This window comes from Schistosoma mansoni, assembly GCF_000237925.1.
Source record: "Schistosoma mansoni, WGS project CABG00000000 data, supercontig 0062, strain Puerto Rico, whole genome shotgun sequence".
NCBI lineage: Eukaryota > Metazoa > Platyhelminthes > Trematoda > Strigeidida > Schistosomatidae > Schistosoma > Schistosoma mansoni.
The window spans coordinates 429,048-450,317 of record NW_017386029.1 but is presented as its reverse complement, the minus strand read 5'-3'; the positions used below and the strand labels follow the sequence as shown (position 1 = coordinate 450,317).

The window sequence follows — 21,270 nt, the reverse complement described above, 5'->3', positions numbered from 1 at the left end:
GGAGTCCCACAACAGGACGAAACGGCCGTCTAGTGCTTCCAGGTTTTCCATGGTGTTCTAGCTTTAAGTTATTCACGCTTTCAACTATGAAAATACTAAATCTCCACAAAAAACTCCTGATAATAATTATCTAGACGTTACTTTCCATATGAATATGATTAAATTTCAACCATCTTAACAAAGTGAACATTTTAGTGAAATCTAAAAAACCATACAGTAAATACTTAATTGTCAAAACATCAGTCAGTTGTCTCAGAATTCAATATTCTCTTTCTCTTTTCTTCGATCTTCTTAACCTTCTGCTGTCAGGTGTTTCACTTTCGATTGATGATACATACTACTCATGTCTATCGACATTAGTAGCACACACCACAATATCATCAAACGAGAAAGATTCTATTAGATTAAACTATAACAAGGAATGATCGAAATAATTTTCAATGTTTAAGCATACTGTTTATCATTTGTTTTATTAATGTATTATATTTATGATATATAATTTTAAATTACAGTTTAACTGAACAACTAAATAATCAGTTACAAAAATATGATTTGAATGAAAGAAATTACAAAGAAAGAGAACAATATTTACAAAAGAGATGACCAATATGTCGGAAGAATTAACTAGTATCAAAAGTAAGCTATTAGTTATAAGAAGTGAAATTTAGTTACTTCGTAAAGTTACACTTGATTGTAAGTGGTGGATTTTAAGCCAACATTACGTTAGTCGAAAGTTGAATATTTAAAATATTAAGTCCCCCGGCAGAGAGTGAGGGAAGGCCCGCCCTCTCTTTTGAAATGCTCTCAAACGGCAACGCGTATACAGCCTCTACCACGCAAGTCCTACTCACTGCCTTTTCGTGGCGGTGGTCTCACATCAGGGGTGTTGCTTACGAAATTGAGAGGAGGGAAAGCGAATGTCTGGCGCTTTAACCAGGTTGGTGGACACGGCGAGTCCACCTAGGGGAGTTGGAAAACCCTGATTCCAAAAGCAATGGTGCACATGGGCTCCAGTATCCTGAGGGAACAAATGGCGTATGAATCAATTTTTAGTCACCGACTATCATGGGACTACATCTTCTCACGATGCTCCACTGCCTTGTGGGTCAGATGTTTAGGTCAAAGGCCCTAGGTGTGGCCCCTTAAGAAAACCACCTGCTTCGGTCTGGGCACCTGGGCAGTGTCATAGCTCTCACACAATTAGAATGAAATGACAATTTTTTGTGTGGCGCATATATATCTGGTACCCCCTTATACCAATATTTATGTGTTCAAATAAATAATAAAATAACGTTGTATTAGAAAAGTTGACTATACATGGTAAACAATTTAAAGTAGTTTATCATAACCAAAAATCAGTTTAAAACTAATTTTGACAAATCACTTAGAAGTGAAGAGTTCAGTTTAGCACTTCAATATCTTTTAAAATTAACACTGAATACTTTAAAGCAATTAGTTTCTTTGATAGATTTCAATAGTGTAATAAGAAGACGAAGATTATCCGAACTATGTGATATATTAGCGCAATACATTTTGAAAAATCTAATCACATATATACTTGTTAAGAACATTTATATATAAAAATATAAGGTCAACTAGACTGGAAATGGGTGGGGGTAAGAGGAGTCAAGGATAATAATAATAATAATAATAATAATAACAATGTGAAAACAATTTGAAACCTAATCAGTCTGGATAATAAGCTAATATTACCAGGATAGGTTTAAGGTGAGAACAAACTGTACTATGGTAACTCGAAAGATAATTCTACCATTGCGTACCAGTTGCGTATTTATTCTTATAGTTCATTTTCAATTTGACCTGATAACCGTTATGACGATTATTCCCAACCGTATACGATATTCAAAAGTTAAAACGAAGCTGTTGAAATAAGTTTATTTTAAATATTCAGATCAAATGACAAGACTAACAAACAACGAATTAGAAGAGAGTTTTTGTAGAGATTTTAGTAATATTATATAGTTGAGATCATGAGTTAATTGAAGCTAGACCACCAGGGAAAACCTGGAAGCACTGGACGGCCGTTTCGACTCCTCAGTAGTGTGCACCCACGATCCCGCCTCGTGAGATTCGAACCCAGAACCTACCAGTCTCACGCCAGAGCACTTAACTGATAGACCACTGACCCATGATTTCAGCTATATAAAACAGCAAATTAATTAATTAATTCATATACAAATAAATACCATTATGTAGAATTCTTACAACGGACAGTTAGACTACTCATGGTTTTCTTCGTTAAAGATAACGAATACACTAAGCTCATTATGATAAATTTCGAGACGCATAATTTGGCTAATTTTATTAATATGCGATTGTTGTCATTTTGGGGATCATAGTCTTAAATATAACTAGAATTAAATATAACAGTTCCTAATAAATTTTAAAAAAGTGAATTTGTGGGTCATCATACTTTAATCTTGGCATTCTGAAACTACTTTACATCTCTACTTACATTATTTTGACGAAATACTACAGTCGATAAATTTCAGTAATTGATTCTGCTTTTGTTGGAAATATTTAACACAGTTTAGAATTTGTTGAGGTGAAAAATACTAAGCTATATGAATTGAGTACCTATCAAAAAAATACCCTGTGGCCCATCAGTTTTGTGTACTTTGCATAGAAAATCATCCCTTTTATTCAATAGCTTTAATCATAAAGTGTAATCAACTATAAAATCGTAGAAGTGTTTCGTCCCAGTCTGGAACATTTCAACAAGAACCTAACTCGTCAACTTAAATGAATCATGTTCACTGATTAGTCTACAGAATTCATGTTTCATCTGTTGAGGGATAACGAGTGTTAAAATCTGACGTTTCCTAAACTATTGTTGGACAGTTTTCAGTTCAAGACCTACTGGTAAGACGACATTTGAGAGACTCTAAAGTGACCTTGATGGTGTACATCTACTTACTAGGGCTAAATGAGGGTTCTAAACCAGTGTGAAGAACTAAAATTGTGATTTACAGTTGATGATTACAGTTTAGGGTTTCCATCACGAGTTGACATCAGCTAAAATGTCGAAACCCTATTTAGCCAAATGGATGAGTGAATTTCGCGCTAAAATTCAAGACTTGTTATTTTATATCTGGTTGGTTCATCCGTGAATTATAATCTCGCCGACTTCTTAGTTTTGAGTTCTTTGGTTGATGAGAGTTTGTGAGCTTGAAAGTATATTAATTTTCGAAAAAGAACCTGTTTCCGTTTAGCATCTGTTAAATTTTATCTGTCTACGTGCATGATAGACATAGTACAACAGTATATGAACATGTACAATGTTTAGTCCTAATTTTAAGTGTGTATTGTTTGAATAATACTTTAAGTTTTTTATTTGGATTTTATTTAGAAACGAATGAACAGTTAGATTCAGCATTGGAGACCAGTAAACAAGAAATACTTGAGTTAAAAACCATTACGTAAGTTACTATTTTTTTCAACAAGGATTTTCCAATTTTTTTACTATTAATTATCACACTTTTTAAAGTTAACTTTTACCCGAGACTAATATCAGCTGACGAAACACCATGGAGAATTGGATCTACGTTTCGCTTTCGTCTAGTACTGAAGAGTGTGCACTGAAACCTGTAGATGGGGTTGAAGTCAGCTATAAACCTCAAGTCTTACGGTGACTGAAAAAAAGATGATTTTTATGACTAATTCAAAATTAGATATATGTAACTTGTTCCAACTTTAAGTTTACTAGCTGGTTAAAATATTGTTTAGTCCTACTTACCTGCGCCTGTTACCCTTCGTGGAGGAGCATAGGCCGCTCACCAGCATTTTCTATCCTGGACAATTTTTTCCACTTGCCATTCATCCTTTTCATGTCTGCTTCCAAATCTCGGCACAGGGTTTATTGGCCTTCTTCTATTCCGTTTCCCTTCAGGATTCCAAGTTAGCACCTGCTTCGTAATGCAATTTGGTGAATTCCACAATGTATATCCTATTTAAACTCCGCCTGTAGCTCTTCTAGAGTTACTGCCGGTCCCAAGCCCGGGTAAAGGAGGAGGGTTGGGCATGGGGTTAGCGACCCCATCCCGTAGAAAAGCTAACTCGCTGAAAAAACGCTAACCAGAAAAAATAATTCAAACCATTTAAACTCTGCCCTGGGAGTTGAAGGAATAATTATGACGTCTCATGATGAAAGCCGAAATTCTTCGGAAGTCACGAGACCGATGCACCTTCTAACAACCAGAGCAACACTCTTTATAGGTACATGGAACGTCCGGACAATGTGGAAGACAGGAAAGGCCAGCCAAATAGCAATGGAAATGAGGAGATACAACTTGGCAGTACTCGGAATCAGCGAAACCCATTGGACACAAACTGGACAACAAAGTCTAGGTACAGGAGAGATGCTGCTGTACTCCGGTCACGAAGGCGAAAATGCTCCACACACTCAGGGAGTTGCTCTAATGCTCTCCAAAGAAGCACGAAATGCACTTGTGGGATGGGAATCTCATGGACCCAGGATAATCAAAGCATCATTCAGAACAAAGAAGCAAGGGATCACAATGAACATTATCCAATGTTATGCACCCACCAATGATAGCAACGACGATGATAAAGATCAGTTCTATGGAAGGCTGCAATCAATTATAGAGAAGTGCTCACGAAAGGACCTCACCATCCTGATGGGAGATCTAAATGCTAAAGTTGGAGTGGACAACACAGGATATGAAGATGTAATGGGACGACATGGATTAGGAGAGAGAAATGAAAATGGGGAGAGACTTGCAAACCTATGTGCATTCAACAAATTGGTTATAGGCGGCACAATATTCCCACACAAGCGCATACACAAAGCTACATGGATCTCACCGTACCAAACCACAGAGAACCAGATAGATCACATCTGTATCAACAAAAAATTCCGAAGATCAATGGAAGATGTGAGAACCCGGAGAGGAGCTGACATAGCTTCAGATCACCACCTGGTTGTGGCCAAGATGAGACTGAAGCTAAAGAAACACTGGACAACTGGACAAACAGCACTACAAAGGTTCAATACAGCCTTCCTTCGAGATACTGACAAGCTCCATGAATTCAAGATAACTCTCAACAACAGGTTCCAAGCTCTACAGGATCTACTGAATGAACAAGAAGCTACTTTGGAGGACAACTGGAAAGGGATAAAAGCACTAACTTCAACATGTCAGGAGGTCCTTGGTCCTAAGAAGCATCATCACAAGGAATGGATCTCTATGGGAACCCTGGACAAAATTCAAGAAAGGAAGAACAAGAAACTAGCAATTAACAACAGCTGAACACGAGCAGAGAAAGTCAAAGCACAAGCAGACTACGCAGAAGCAAAAAGGGAAGTGAAGAAAAGCATTAAAGCCGACAAGCAGAAATACATGGGAGAACTAGCAACGACGGCGGAAAAAGCTGCAAGATAAGGGAATATGAGACAACTATATGATACAACGAAGAAATTGGCAGGAAGATATAGCAAACCAGAGAGACCAGTCAAGGACAAAGAAGGAAAGACAATCACTGAGATTCAAGAACAGAGGAAAAGATGGACAGAATACTTCGAGGAACTGCTGAATAGACCAGCCCCATTAAACCCACCGAACATCGAAGCAGCACACAATGACCTTCCTATAGATGTCACTCCACCAACGATCGAAGAAGTCAAGATGGCCATCAGACAAATCAAAAGTGGGAAGGCAGCAGGACCTGACAATATACCAGCAGAAGCACTGAAGTCATACATTGAAATAACTGCAAACATACTTCACCTTCTATTCAAGAAGATTTGGGAAGAGGAACAAGTGCCAATGGACTGGAAAGAAGGATATCACATCAAGATACCAAAGAAAGGAGATCTGAGCAAATGTGAAAACTACAGAGGCATCATTTTGTTATCAGTACCAGGAAAAGTTTTCAACAGAGTGCTGCTGAATCGGATGAAAGACGCAGTAGACGCCGAACTTAGGGATCAACAGGCTGGATTCCGTAAGGATAGGTCGTGCACAGATCAGATTGCGACACTACGGATCATCGTTGAACAATCAGTTGAGTGGAACTCATCACTATACGTCAACTTCATTGACTATGAGAAGGCGTTTGACAGCGTGGACAGGAGAACATTATGGAAACTTCTTCGACACTATGGAGTTCCTGAAAAGATTGTCAGCATTATCCAAAACTCATACAATGGACTACAGTGCAAAGTGGTTCATGGAGGACAGCTGACAGATGCATTTCCAGTAAGGACCGGAGTCAGACAAGACTGTCTACTCTCCCCATTCCTCTTCCTTCTAGTGACTGACTGGATTATGAGGAATTCGACATCTGACGGGAAATTCGGAATACAATGGACAGCTCAGAATCAATTAGATGATTTGGACTTCGCAGATGACCTAGCCCTCCTCTCTCATACACACGAACAAATGCAGATGAAGACAGCAAATGTAGCAGCAGCCTCTGCATCGATAGGCCTCCACATTCACAAAGGAAAAAGCAAGATTCTCAAATGCAACACGGAGAACACCAACCCGATCACACTTGATGGTGAAACTCTGGAAGAGGTGGAAACATTCAAGTACCTGGGGAGCATCGTTGATAAACAAGGAGGATCGGATGCAGATGTAAAGGCGAGGATTGGCAAAGCAAGGGCAGCATTTCTACAATTGAAGAACATATGGAACTCAAAACAACTCTCAACCAATTTCAAGGTCAGAATCTTGAATACGAACGTCAAGATAGTCAGTCCCACTGTATGGAGCTGAAACGTGGAGAACTATTACGACCATCATCAGGAAGGTACAAGTATTTATCAACAGTTGTCTACGCAAAGTGCTCAACATCCATTGGCCGGATACTATCAGCAACAGCGTTTTATGGGAGAGGACAAACCAGCAGGTTCCAGCTGGAGAGGAAATTAGGAAAAGACGTTGGAAGTGGATCGGACATACATTAAGGAAATCACCAATGTGCATCACGACTCAATCCCTAACTTGGAATCCGGAAGGGAAGCGGAAAAGAGGAAGGCCAAAGAACACACTACGCCGGGAAATAGAAGCAGATATGAAAAGGATGAATGTTAACTGGAAAGAACTGGAAAGGAAGGCTCAGGACAGAGTTGGATGGAGAATGCTGGTGAGCGGCCTATGCTCCTTGACGAGGGGTAACAGGCGTAAGTAAGTGAGTAATATCCTATTTAGTTTTAGCGTCCTTTCCTAATTTCCGCTTTAGATGGAAGCTGATTTGTTGTCTCCCACAGCAGACTGTTGCTGATGGTATCCGGCCGACGAATGTTGAGTGTTTTGCTCAGACAACTATTTATAAGTACTTGTACCTTCTTGACGATAGTTGTAGTAGTTCTTCAAGTTTCAGCTCCATACAGTAGAACTGTTTAGACCTTCTTACTGAAGATTCTGATCTTGATATTGGTTGACAGTTGTCTTGAGTTCCATATGTTCTTCCTTGCTTTTCCGATCCTTGCCTTTACGTCTGCATCCGATCCTCCTTGTTCATCGATGATGCTGCTGATTGGGTACGTGAAAGATTCCACGTCTTCCAGAGTTTCTCCACCAAGTGTGATTGTGTTGGTGTTCTCCGTGTCGTACTTGGAGATGTTGGTTTTTCCCTTGTGTATGTTGAGGCCTACTGATGCAGAAGCTAAAGTTGCACTGGTTGTCTTGACCTGCATTTGTTCGTGTGTATGGGATAGAATGACCAGGTCATCTGCGAAGTTCAAATTGTCTAGCTGCATACAAGCTGCCCATTGTACTCCGTGCTTCTCCTCAGATGTGGAGGTCTTCATAACCTAGTCAGCCACCAGAAGAAAGAGGAAGGGGGAGTAAGCAGCCTTGTTTGACATCGGTTTTCACTTGGAATGCATCTATCAGCTGTCCTCCGAACACGACTTTGAAATTTAGTCCGTCGTATGAATTCCGTATGACGTTGACGATTTTCTCATGTGCTCACTCCATAGTATCGTTTAAGTTTCCATAATGTTCTCCTATCCACACTGTCAAACGCATTCTCATAGTAAAGGAAGTTGATGTGTAATGATGAGTTCTATTTGATTGATTGTTCAATGATGATTCGTAGTGTAGCGATTCGGTCTGTGCACGACCAGTACTCACAGATATTTGTGCACAGTAATTGCAAACAGTTAATAAAAAAATTTAATATAACTGGATTAACCAAACTAGTCCACTAGAAATCTGTTTTTATTTACTTTGTTTCTTAATATGACGTTTCTGGGTACGATCAGTTCAACACTTAATACTTTGCGAGTTAAAGCTTTTATTCGGAGGTTAAGTTTATCATTTTGTTGAAAACAGGAGTTAGTCACAGCCTTGAAAGTTCAACTTCAACTTCTTAGTGTTACTAAGTGGTATTTTTAAATCTCCCAAAGAAATATTGATTCTTTTAGAATAGCAACACAATATGTATAAACGGAACTTTCTGTTAATCACCTTCAATTATCTAATGATAAAGAGTTATTTCATTCATGTGTCATTTATCTGTATAATATAATTTTTTAAAATCAACTATTCACACTCATATTGATGAATAATCTAATGATCCAGAATCAATTGTGACTCCCTTTTGATTCTAATTTCAATCTCATAATCACGTAGATTAATATGTATTATTGCCAATGTCTTTGTTAATTAGAATTCAATTAAACAGCTATTTTCACAAGGGGGTTTTTGTGGAGATTTTAGTAATTTTATATAGTTAAGATCATGAGTCAATTGAAACTAGACCACCGTGGAAAACCTGGAAGCACTGGGCGGTCGTTTCGTCCTATTGTGGGACTCCTCAGTAGTGCGCATCCACGATCTCGCCACGCGAGATTCGAACCCAGGACCTACCAGTCTCACGCCAGAGCACTTAAACGATAGGCCACTGAGTCGGCATCCAACGGTGTCAATATCTAACCTCAACCAATCCACGAAATTGCGCGACCGATTTCCATTGTACTGAGGCAGATACCTGTCTCTACCCGACATGGATTAACTCCACTGGCCAAGACTTCTCACTAGAACTCCAGGAGTTACCTCATGGAGCCAGTCACTGGTGAGCATATGATCATGTGCTCTGGCGCGAGACTGGTGGGTCCTGGGTTCGAATCTCGCGAGGCGAGATCGTGGATGCGTACTGCTGAGGAGTCCCACAATAGGACGAAATGGCCTTGCAGTGCTTCCAGGTTTTTCATGGTGGTCTAGCTTCAACTGACTCATGATCTTAACTATATAAACAGCTATTTCCCTTACAAAAGGAAATGATGTTTTTTTAGAAATATTTATGATAATTGTTCTCTGTTTCTTTATATTTTGTACATCAAGAGATTCACAAAATGAATTACACCGACAATTGGAAATTAAACTTCAAGAGATGGAAAAAGAACTCAATGTTCAACAGTATAATAAAGTAAACCAATACATTTGTCAGTATAGCGAAGTTTGTAGAAATTGTAGTGTTCCTCTAGCTTAAATCGCTAACTGATCTTAGTCAGACTATCATTAGAAACCAAGAAGCACTGGAAAGCTGTTTCGTTGCAGTATTAAACTTTTCAACAGGGGGATCAATGACCCCACTACAAAGGATCGAACACATGATCTTCGTTCTTGGTAGCGAATGTTTAACCATTAGACCACCGACCCTTACATATGTTTGTTTATATAATTTTATTTTAATATTTAGTATTGACTAAATTTTATCCTTATATTTGAGGTTTGCCGGTATGAGAAAAGCAGTGTGATGATGCTATTAAAATTTGAGTAGAACACAGCCATTTTATTTATATTTTAGAGAATTTATAAATGGTTACCTTCTGAGGAAAATATATGTGACGTGTATAAAATAGGTTTCAAGACATTTGTTGAACTTTGTTAAACGAATATTAATGATATTGACTTTGATTATCTCCAATCTTTCGAAGATCCAATTATAGGCTTGGAGTAGGTGAACCGAAATTCAATGTTGATAGGATTTAAAACCTTCTGACAACCTCGAATACAAACATGAAACTTTTATCTGTCAAGTACAGGTTAGATTTTTGAGGACTGACCTACTTCGATATTCACTTTAACAAATGGTTGTTAGTGTAGTTAACTGTATTGACTACTTCGTTTGTCTAAGTAACTCCTGAAAATATTGTGGACCACGAAATATCAACAATGATACAAACAATGTCGACCTTCTTTTGTCATCTCATACCATCTATAGTACGAATTAGAGATCCAAATCAAATATCGAATATATCGCCTAATAGTTTGTTGTATTTGATTGTACGACTGAATGTCGTATGTTTTCAGTGAGAGAATGGAAGATGAAAAATGTTTGCTTTCGAATTGCGCTCGTCTGCAACAAAACTATCTAGGCATGAAATTCTCCATAAGAGAATTTAGTCTGTTGACAAACTTATAAACGTCGGTCAAATAACAAAGTGACCTATATATTTCCACTTCGTAATCTCTTTAGGTCGTTGAGTTGAAATTTTTCTAGTGTTCACCTTCAACCTCCTTGTGATAAAACGCAATCCAATGTTTTACATTATCGTTTGGTCATTCTCATGTTTCCTATTTGTTTGATATCACTGGTAATGATTTTTTTACGGGGAATATGTCTTTGAGATAATCGCTATTGAATACATAACTAATAGGTCATCAGGTGGTGTCTAGTGTTTTATTTAATTTATAGTTTAACACAGGTAGTCCCTTTGATGATTTCTGATAATGGAATGAGAAGATAGAGTTTATCAAGTTACGATGACTGACCATGTACCAAAATAACATCAAAAACAAATAAAGTTAAAAGACCCAACAAGAGCATTTAACAAATAACCATATTCATTTACCAAGCACAGTTAAAATCAGTAATGAAAGTGATTTAAATCCAACCACTGGTTTTATCTATCGATAGGTAGAATTCGATCAGTAGCTTGAATAACCTAATGGTACATACCACTTTAAACTTTGAAACTAGGCGACTCAAGTTTGTATCTACCAGAGAGCACCTATCTCCTCAAGATTACGTGTACTCCATGGTGACAAGTTCTAACTACCAAGGAATCTAGGTCTAGGAAGGTTTTCTGATTAGTTTCTTCAGCTACTTAACACCAAACTAAGCATTTTAGGAAGATTATGCAATTAAAATATTCTTTGTTTTGGAATCGCTATATAGGAGTTGACATTAGAGAAAGAATTCAAATTGTCTCTCGAGAAAAAAGAACTGGAATTGCAACAAATTAAAAGTCAAACAAATCGAAAAATTGAACAGTTGACATCAGAAGTTAAACAAAAAGGTTGGTGGCTTTATTTATTTCTTGGACAATGTTTGCAGTTTTAATATAAATTGCCCAAATATTACGTATTGCGATATGACTACACGAAATTCTACCGATTGACCAAATTCAGATATCCTAGTTCGACCCCAATACTGTTCCCCAACTCCAATAAATCAGAACACAGCCGTTAAATGAGAATGGTTTATGGGGTCAGCAGCAGAACAAAAGTGGTCTACAGACAAGGCATATTTATACAGTTAAAATGACTATGAACAGTAACCAGTGGAAAGAAAGGACACGTAAAGGTTATAATTAGGACAACTCAAAATTGACCAATAGGAAAACGACACGTGAAAGTCATAGTTAGGACCACTGTAAATAATGACCAATAGAAAATAACATGCGAAATATGTGAAGAGTCTGAAAACATACGACTTTACTTTCGAGATAATTTTGGGATATTCCTGTGAATATCCTAACAAGTTTAATGATGTACAAAAAAAGGTTATTTTCAGAACATAATTCCTAACTATACATTTTCATATTTACAATAGTATGAGCAACATTTTGCCAGTTATATTTAATCCAACAAAGGATCAAATTCGTCTGGATCACTTTATACTTGTTTTGATAATAACTACGTATTAAGATTTATAGCTCAGGTGGATACTTTTCATTGTATTGCGCATGTTGTATGGGCTGGGTAGTTTAACTGAAAAGTTTTCGTTATCATTCTTCTTCATGATGGAAGCGTTGATGTTGTTCAGAATAAAAACAAAGGCTTCTCAACTAAACTATGGAGCTCAGGCAACACAATACAGTCAACGATATTTATTTTGTAGTGGACAACTGTCTATTTAAACACATAAATTTAGGTAAAAATGAGGACCGAAATAAGTATGCGCCAAACAAGCAAGAAAATTAGATCATGAATAAGTAGAGAAAGGAGAGAAGGCATTATCAAGGAAATAAGTGAACGAGAACAAATTATAAATATAAACAAATACAACCAGGAAAAATTCTTTTGGCTAAATAACTTCCTCTCACTTTTATGATGAATATTAAAACAGACCAAAATAAGATTGTCATTGGTTTCTATGCTGAGCAATATTTGATGACATCTAGTCGTGAATGATAACTTTTACTGTTTATGAAACTATGATTTCCACATGACATTCAATAGTGCTGCGAACTAACTTTCTCGTACAAGTGCTAAATGATTGTGAAGGCCTGAATTAGGAGTGGGAACAGTATTATTCTAGTGTTTAGACTGTTTCAGATCGGATCGTGTTTAAATCCATAGAACAAATCATAGCCAAACAAGGGGGTCAAAACTTTGGACCTCACTCTACCTATTTCAATATGAACAATATCTGTAGCTATTGCACAGAAAAATTTAATCTAATGAATCATTACAAATTTCTTTTACGTAATTTTGACAAATAGTAATGGAATATTTATGTGTAAAATAATTAGCAATTTAAAATCCCGGTATTTGATGATCGTCTAACAAATCGCCATTTGTTAATACGATGAAAGAACTCATTTCTGAACTTTACTAGAGTTTCAAAACTACTTTTTGTCTGAGATTGATTATGCTAAGAAATATACAGAATTGATGGTAACGTTATTTTTATATGATGTCGGTAGAGTAAAGGCTATCTTTAGATTATTCCAGGTTTAAAAGATCGAGTTTACAGTACATCGGTGGGATCCTAGTGCTTGTGAATTACGGCCTCTACAAGTTGGAGATCATAAAATACTCTGTGCATTCGACCATCACGGTCTCCAAAAGATTGCTGACATCCTGTGACAATATAATATTCGTAATAGTAAGGTTCGGGAATGTATTTTCAAACGCCCTGGTGAGGCTTAGGGGGGGAGAGTCAGCTCTTTCTCTCGAAATACCCTCACATGACTGCGCGTATACAGCCACCACCAGGGAAGTCCTACTCACTGCCTTCTCGTAGCGAGGGTGTTGCTTACGGGATCGCAAGGACGAAAAGCGAATGTCCAGCACCTTAACCGGGTCGGTGGGTACATCTAGGGGAGTTGGGAAACCCTGATTTCAAACCCATGGTGCACATGAGCTCCAGGATCCTGAGGGAACAAACGGAGTATGAACCCTGCTCGAAGGCAGCCCATAAATTGGTTTCACCCAGAAACCTAACTAGTTTCGGCTATGTACAACCAATCACGCTGTAATTAGGATTGGACTGCTTTGCATTTTAGTGAACATTCATAGGATCAGTTCCAGTCCCCGGTGGAATCTCATTAGTTGACAACTCAAATTCTTCCCCTTACGTAGAAATTTTCTCGTCGTTTCAAATACCTCCTCTTACTACTACTTAGAATACTAATACAGATAATAACATGTACGAATGTGTTTTCCCTTATCAAAATTCATTTTATTTCTTAAATCTTTAAGAGAGAGAAAATATTGTTTTGCAAGAAGAACATCGTCGTATTATGGAAACGATGAAAGAGGAAATTAACCAATTGACTAATAGCGTGAACAATTCGGATTCTGTTCGAGGAGAACTTGAAAACCAAGTCCAGAGATATCAACAAGAAGTTAAGAACTTCGTCTTTAGTATTGTTTTTTTATTAATTAAGATAATCGCAAGAAGTGAAGGTCTTCAATCAGAAATTTGTTGTAAAGGTTGTTTCGTACCGCGTATTACGTACGAGCTAGAACGAAAAAATTAGTAAACACGTGATTTAATTTGATTTCCGGACATAGTCAGCAGTCATCCCTGAAATTAGATTTTATGCTAGTTAGCACTCGTCAACAAGCTGTGATTGAGATCATGACGGAACTTAGGTCAGTCGCTACCCGATTATATAAGTAATAGCGTCTCAAATGGCGAAGCTGAGTAGTGCGAATTCGAACCTTACAGGGAAAACCCGTTCTCTCAACATTGGATATAACGACTGTTGACGAGCCCAAAGTAGCGCGAAGCCTACGTCTAGAGTTTTCCACCGACTTAATATGTTAACAAAGAGAGTGCGGATTTCAACCACGTACCAGTGGACACACTGTGAATTGATCGATAAGACTCGCTCAGCACTAAAAGACTACGAAAACATGTTATTGGTCACCACTCAGTGATTATAAATGCTTAAACAGTTTATCCTCAAGTTCCTCACTATAACCGACGAATTAGTCATGGGTGAATGATTCTGAAGAGTCCTACAATCAAAAGATAATCTACCCTATTTTAGACATAAATAAATATCCTTTGTGTAGTTTCCGATTTTTCAGAGAAATATTATTCATAGAATCATTTTTGCACATTTGACATAAAATATCGTAGCGTGCAGACACTTGGTAATTCGTATGAAAATAGTCAGTCTTACTAACTAGTCTCAGTTACACCATCCAATCACAGCCTCACTGAATATTACTAGAAATTGATTGTTATGAATTGTAAACCAAGACACATACGCCATTGCCCACGTATTCTTACTAATTTCTTTTTTTAATCTTCATTTGATTAAAGAAAGGAATAATCTCCAGAAATAACAGTTGACTCGAACTACTATCAGCGTCTGATTGCATAAGGAGTTAGCTAAGATATAAGACTTATATTTCCTTGAGAAAGTACCTAGCCTTTGTTACCGTTTTGGAATATAGGGTGTAGTATACATGAACGTGATACTGAGGGTATGTTGGAAATCGAGTTTGGTGAGCAATAGCGTACTTTGTTAATGTCGTTCCCCCATAATAATTGATTTTATTGATAATTTAGAATATTAAAACTAGTAAACAAGATGACTTAGTTTGACAGTGCACTTCAAAGTGGAAAATCTAAATAAGGAAAAGTTTGAAAACTTTTACAAAACCCTCAATTCAATTCGTCTTAGTAGACAAGTACAGACCCATGTATACGACCTACGTTACACACTGTGATAGTCTACACCTACCAACGTGGCTGTCCACTTGTCCCTGACTTCATGGATTTGTGCCACGTTGTTCTGGCCGCCCCTAGCTTTCTTCTAACCTACTCCTACACCATGAAACATTGCACGTCGGTGGTTGGGCATGCGTAGCACGTGTCCCAGCCATCTCACCTGAAGTTTCACTACTTCATCAATCGATTTGCCATCCTTACCTAGTACCCGTTTCCTAACGACTGCATTACTCACTCGGTGGTCCTAGGATATACGAGCAATGCTTCGAAGACACCTATGATCGAAAACTAGTAGCCTACGAATATCCTCTACTCTTACTAGCCATGTTTCGAGCCATAATATAAGACAGAACGAACTGCTACGCAGTAAACTCGTCCTTTCGTTGCCAGACGGATATCTCGCCTACGCCATAAATAACGTAAGTTGGTGGAAGCTAGTCGAGCCTTCTGTATCCGTGCTAAGATCTTGTCACACACCAGACCACAAGGGCTAATGAGACTCCCAAGATAAGTGAAGAGGTCAACACGTTCAACTAATTCGCTCCCCATCATTAGTTCAGGTGCCGATGCAACCCAATCAATTGTCGCTCTTTTGATTGTCTAAACATTTATGAATTATGCTATTTGTAGAATGTTACTAACTGATCACCGTTTTTTTAGGTTAAACAACTTTACGCTACAGTCGAAAAAGAATGTTGGGAGAGAGATGAATTAAACTCTGTATTAGCTGAAACAAGGGAACAGTTAATGAAACTAAGCAATTCGTCAAAGCAATCTGAATCAGATCACAGACAATCTAATCAGCAAGAAAACCAAAAAGATGATCACTTATTCCCGTCAATATCTTCATCGTCGGTAAAGTCTGAACAGTTTATCAAACACACTGTTCCGAAGAGTTCAAAAACATCTAACTCTAATAACGGTATTGCAAGGCGTTCTTTCCAAAACTTTAAGTAAGAATTTACAGACGAAATCACTTAGTAGCATAATTTATATTCCATAGACTGTTGGATGAATCACATAGAAATTGCTCTTTGTATCCATGAACCATGGATTACTCACCGTTAATATCAAAGTCATATGTTCTACATAGTTAATACTGGTTATAATTTATAAATAAATATCATGTCAGTATTTAGCTTGGGACATTGATAGTATACTCTACCGTTAGTACTTGTGGGTGTGAATTCAAATTCTTCATGTAAGATAAACGGATCGTTATCAAGATAATTCCTCTGAACAGTTATTAGCTTCAGTCAGATAATTTACACTACAGATTTTTAAACTCATGGGTCACTATAGTTCAGTTTTACTTTAAAAATCGTAACATGGTATAGGTAGTTTAGTATTTTGTAGCGTAAAGTCAATAGATAGCAAACTGTTACGCATCTTCTATTCTGAACGAATGCGCAGTACCACAAATCGATTGAAATCGTGACATATCAAGAATAAAATATTATTTATCAGTGGTACATTGGCAAACAGTACATCAAAAGTATTAACCGTTGTGTTTGACTACAAATACACGGAAGAATGATTTTCTTCGAGAAGTGCAAGGCTTGAAATCATCATGACTAACGATACCACCAAACTACGAAAGACAAAATATTGAAAGTTACACTCATAGACAGAAGTCACTAATTTTCTCATCTTTAACTGTGGATTTAAGATTCTAATTCAGAGACCATGGCAAAAATCTCAGATAATTGAACTTGGAGCTAGCCCCTAGTAAGAGTAAGATCACTCATGAGTTAGGTAGTTCAATAGGAACTTTAGTGGATATTAGCAAAGAAACATACAAATATCCTATAGTTTCGAATTCCTCTTCAAATGGTATCAATATTTTAATTGCTCGTCTATAATCAGTGTGCGGAACGTATTATTAAGATACTTACCTCTCGTTCGTTTTGTCTCTACTTAAAAGGAATACAAAAGATACTTCTGGATTGGCTGCTACACAAAGACAAATTGCTACCATTATCTCCGCAACAAAGTTTCGATGTCAATGACTCTACAAAAGTAAACTAAGCTGTTGATGAGATTTGTAAAACAGCTTTGGTACTTACATATTTTTTGCTTTTAATCTAAAATAACTTAATGTATTTCTAGTCTTCACTACAATGACATTTTATATAAATAGGTGGTTAGAAGCGGGGTAAAAAGAATTACTTTTTAAATACATAAAGCTGCTTTAGGACATTCCCAACTTTGTTGAAGTGACTGCAATTCAAGTATTTGTTATGGAAAACAGTGTCAAAATAGGATAGATACAGAGAAAATCCTTGATTGTTGGTTGAAGCCAAATAAATGATATGTAACTTTAGCAGTGGTTTTACTTGTTGGAAATTAAGACCAAAGATCTATATTTACATTACAAATGTGCTTTAGAAGTTACTGATAAGAAAGGTGACTAGACAAAACGATAACTCATTGCTTATCATCAGATTATTAAGATCAAGTGTACTGTTCAAACAGGGTGTACCTTGACAATAGCCGCCCAACCTGGATTCTAGCAAAGAAACCATTTCTACGCTGTTGTACCAGAATGTAACACATGCATTGTGAGAAATATTAATACATGCCTGACGCAAACACTTAGTGACGCTAGATTCGAACCAGCAACCTAGTAGTTGGAAGACTGTTACCTAAAATTACGAAAAGTACATCTTCATTACGAGACACGAAGAGTGACTACATGAAAATGCTCTACTATCAAGTGCTGTATATAACCTCATCTTCCGTGTGCTTCGCAGAGAACTCGTTTTATTTAAACAGCATTACTACTGGTAGATTAGAGGCGCATTGGCGGAAAAACCACGCAACTAACCGAAGTGACACATTTAAGCTAAAGCAAGAGCGAACAATACTGAGATCCATAACCACGTGTTATCCACGAATAGGAGAAATGGCTAGTACAATCGCTATCCGTTCTTAAAATCTGAGACACAAATCTTGTTAAGGGCAGGTAGAATTCGTTTCACAAGGACCACTGATTGTTTCATTCCTCCGTGAAAACAAAAAGATGCATTCCAAAGGAAAAAGTGAACATTTATCCATGAATCTATTTGCTAATATCGTTTCTAGGCGAAAAACTGTTGTCTTTCAACACTTCATCTTTATCGCGTACTTCACTTCGTTCTGGTGTTGAAAAGACAACTTTCAGTATCATGTTTAAACTACTATTCTCATCCCCGAAAAACTCTTAGTTAACTTTGTGTACAGGAATATACAGTTAGGTTCCCGACGAACTCGTGCTACGCAATTTAATGATTAGTTAAAAAACCCATTAGGTGAAACCAACAAGCCTTTCATACCATATGATTATTTTATTTTATTCCTTGTCGGATTTAGAAGTAATTGTGCGGGTACCACGAATACGTCCAGTTCGTCTAGCAGCTATTAGACCAACTTTGCGACCATGAGATGCATCACGTCGAATTGTAGATGGTTTACCTATATGTTGATGGTTACCACCACCGTGAGGATGTTCAACAGGCTGTCAACAGTAAGAAAGTGCAGATATTTGACATGCTAGTATTATAAACTAGATGAGATTAAAAAATGTTTAACAAGTAGATGTATAGCAAAATTAAGTTTAACCAAATCGCTAGTGGATTCAACACTTTGTCCGCTTCAACCTGAGTTCACTGTCGATTGCATATAGCATAAAAACGGCCTTCCAATAGTTGGAAAAATAATATATCATTGCATCCTTACGCGATAAATTCGATGTATGACAAATAAAGCATAACAGAACGCTAATACTATTTACGTATGTCAGCTAGATAACGAATTCCTAGAAAATGAACGCTGAGCTAGCTGGGATATTTTATAAACTTTTAAAGCTCTTTCTACTTGTTACAGATTAACTGTTCTCTACATAACCAGCATGTTAGATATTTGCTGTGGCCATATCTTCACATTATGTTGACGACATAAGCTTAGATCACGGTTTTGATAAAAATCAAATGGAAACGTCTGCAGTAAAATGTTAGAAATATTTTATGGGGTAAAGTGGTTTGGTAACGATGTATCAGTAGTTATCAACTGTTCACGACCACGTACGAGGTTTGGCGTTCGGTGAGTTTTCAAACAAGACTACTTAGCGTGGCTTGCTTGATACTTAGGAATCCAGTTCAGTGAGATTTATGTCGTTACTTAAATCTTACAAGCTTTTCGCAACCAGTTTGAAATTTATATTTACTTAGATTGCTAAAACGACTTTGGAAAACCACTCCTTGGATGATAAAGTGAGAGATTGCATTTGCAATTAACACAGTCAATCACGTGGAACCTGTTCAGGTAGTCAAACCCCAATAACAGAGATGAAATTGTTAGACCAAAACCCAGATTAGTAGAGGTAGTGACAGAATCAGTTGTGATATGAAGGAATTGATGTCGGAGATCCGAAAATATATAAATCGGTGACATGAAAACATTAAAGTGGGATAACTCTACGTAAATATCAAGATTGTTGACTAAGGTAAAGCTAGTGTCAGTGTTTATTACGCTTGATGCCCATCAAACAGAAAAAACCATCGGTATGCACCAACACTAGATGGAAAATGTAGATACACAACTTTTACTGTGTAACGAAGTTGTGGAAAAAGCTAACCAACTGAGAAATGACTTTATGGTGAACGCAATTCAAGGATATCAAGCCCAACTACCCGGAGTTGAAATAAAATAGTAACTCAAGACGTTGACAAAGCGTCACGAGATCCAGGAGTAAAAGCTGAGGATATTCAGAGCATAGCTTCAATTAACAATGTTGTGACATTATAAAAGAAACTTACGTTCATGGCAACACCTCTGACTGTGGGCCAACAATGCCTTTTAGCTTTATACTTATGATAGGCTCGACCAGCTTTTAAAATTGGTTTGTCTACCCGACCGCCACCAGCAACGAGACCAACCATAGCACGGCAAGTCGATGGCAAAACTTTTTTGGCACCTGATGGCAGTTTGACACGAGTTCGTTTAGTGTCGGGATTGTGAGCGACAACAGTAGCATAATTTCCACTTGCACGAGCTAACCTCCCACGATCGCCACATTTTTCCTCAAGATTGCAAACTACAGTTCCTTCGGGCATTGCACCTATGGGAAGGATATTGCCAATCTGATGTCAATAATAAAATACAATAACCCTACTTGAAGTTTGGCTTTTTTACCACAATACACGAACTGTCCAGTATGCAAGCCTTCCGCCGCGATAAATGTTTGCTTGATCAACTTGTATGAATATACATCTCTGAAGGAAACTTTGGCTAATGGAGCGCCACGACCCGGATCATGAATTATTTCTTTAACTACACCGCGAATATAACCATGTCGTTCAGCAAAATCATTTGGACGCAACTTAGCAGCTCCTTTACGATGTTTGGTATGTGCTTTGAAAACTCCTCCGGCACCCTTACGCTGACTTCGAATAACCCTACCCATCTAGGGCAGACAGTAATGTACGAAAACAGAGAACCCACCTCCACGCCAAAAACAAACCAACTGGGCAAAGAAGGACGTAAGACTAACAATGCTGGTGAAGGTGTCCAACGGTTCAAATTATTGTGGACGAAATAGAAGATTTCGCCTAACGGGCTTCTGTGTCTAGTAGTAGTGGATCACCAATACCTTCAGGCAGGAACTTAGGTATATTAACGATAATAGAGTAAAAAGAAATAGGTAAATCATAGTAAGATATTATCCTTAGTCCTTAAGAGTAAGTCAAGTTTCCTCTTAAATGACTCCTGTGAGGTCACTTGCACTAGCTCAGTTGGCAGCGAATTCCCGTATTTGACAACTCTTAAGGAGTAGAAGTTGTATCTACAGTTTTTTCTGCTGTGTTGTGTCTCTAGTTTCTAGGTGTTACCCCTTAGGTTTCTGTTGGAACTAAACTTAAGTAGGTGTTTAAGGGGATGACCAGAAGTGTTAAGGATACTGTAAACCATTAGAAGGTCACTCCCAAGATGCATATACTCCAATGGGCAGAGGTTTAGTGACTGGAAGTGCTCTTCATGAGACTTGAATTTGAGTCCTTGAACTGATTACGTGGCTCGCCGTTGGATACGTTCCAGAGTATC

At 37.6% G+C, this 21,270-nt stretch overlaps 2 protein-coding genes across 2 annotated transcripts in view; one reads left to right on the top strand and one right to left on the bottom strand.

The window, feature by feature from the left end:
• Nucleotides 1-17,201, top strand: part of Smp_149530 (elongation factor 2 kinase, putative) — a gene marked incomplete at both ends in the record, with an annotated part of 28,687 nt that extends 11,486 nt beyond the window's left edge. Inside the window, 5 exons of the mRNA XM_018790536.1 lie at nt 575-636; nt 3,371-3,440; nt 3,584-3,623; nt 15,853-16,145; nt 17,117-17,201. Of these exons, the coding sequence (XP_018646168.1) occupies nt 575-636; nt 3,371-3,440; nt 3,584-3,623; nt 15,853-16,145; nt 17,117-17,201 (550 nt within the window). The remainder of the gene's footprint in view (nt 1-574; nt 637-3,370; nt 3,441-3,583; nt 3,624-15,852; nt 16,146-17,116) is intronic.
• A 1,303-nt stretch (nt 17,202-18,504) lies between these two features.
• Nucleotides 18,505-20,635, bottom strand: Smp_051260 (60S ribosomal protein L8, putative; the record flags this gene model as incomplete). Its single annotated transcript, XM_018790535.1, has 3 exons — nt 18,505-18,688; nt 19,989-20,312; nt 20,345-20,635. The coding sequence occupies 3 exons, from the start codon at nt 20,633-20,635 to the stop codon at nt 18,524-18,526; spliced, it is 780 nt and encodes a 259-aa protein (XP_018646167.1). The 3' UTR covers nt 18,505-18,523.
• Nucleotides 20,636-21,270: the final 635 nt, after the last annotated feature.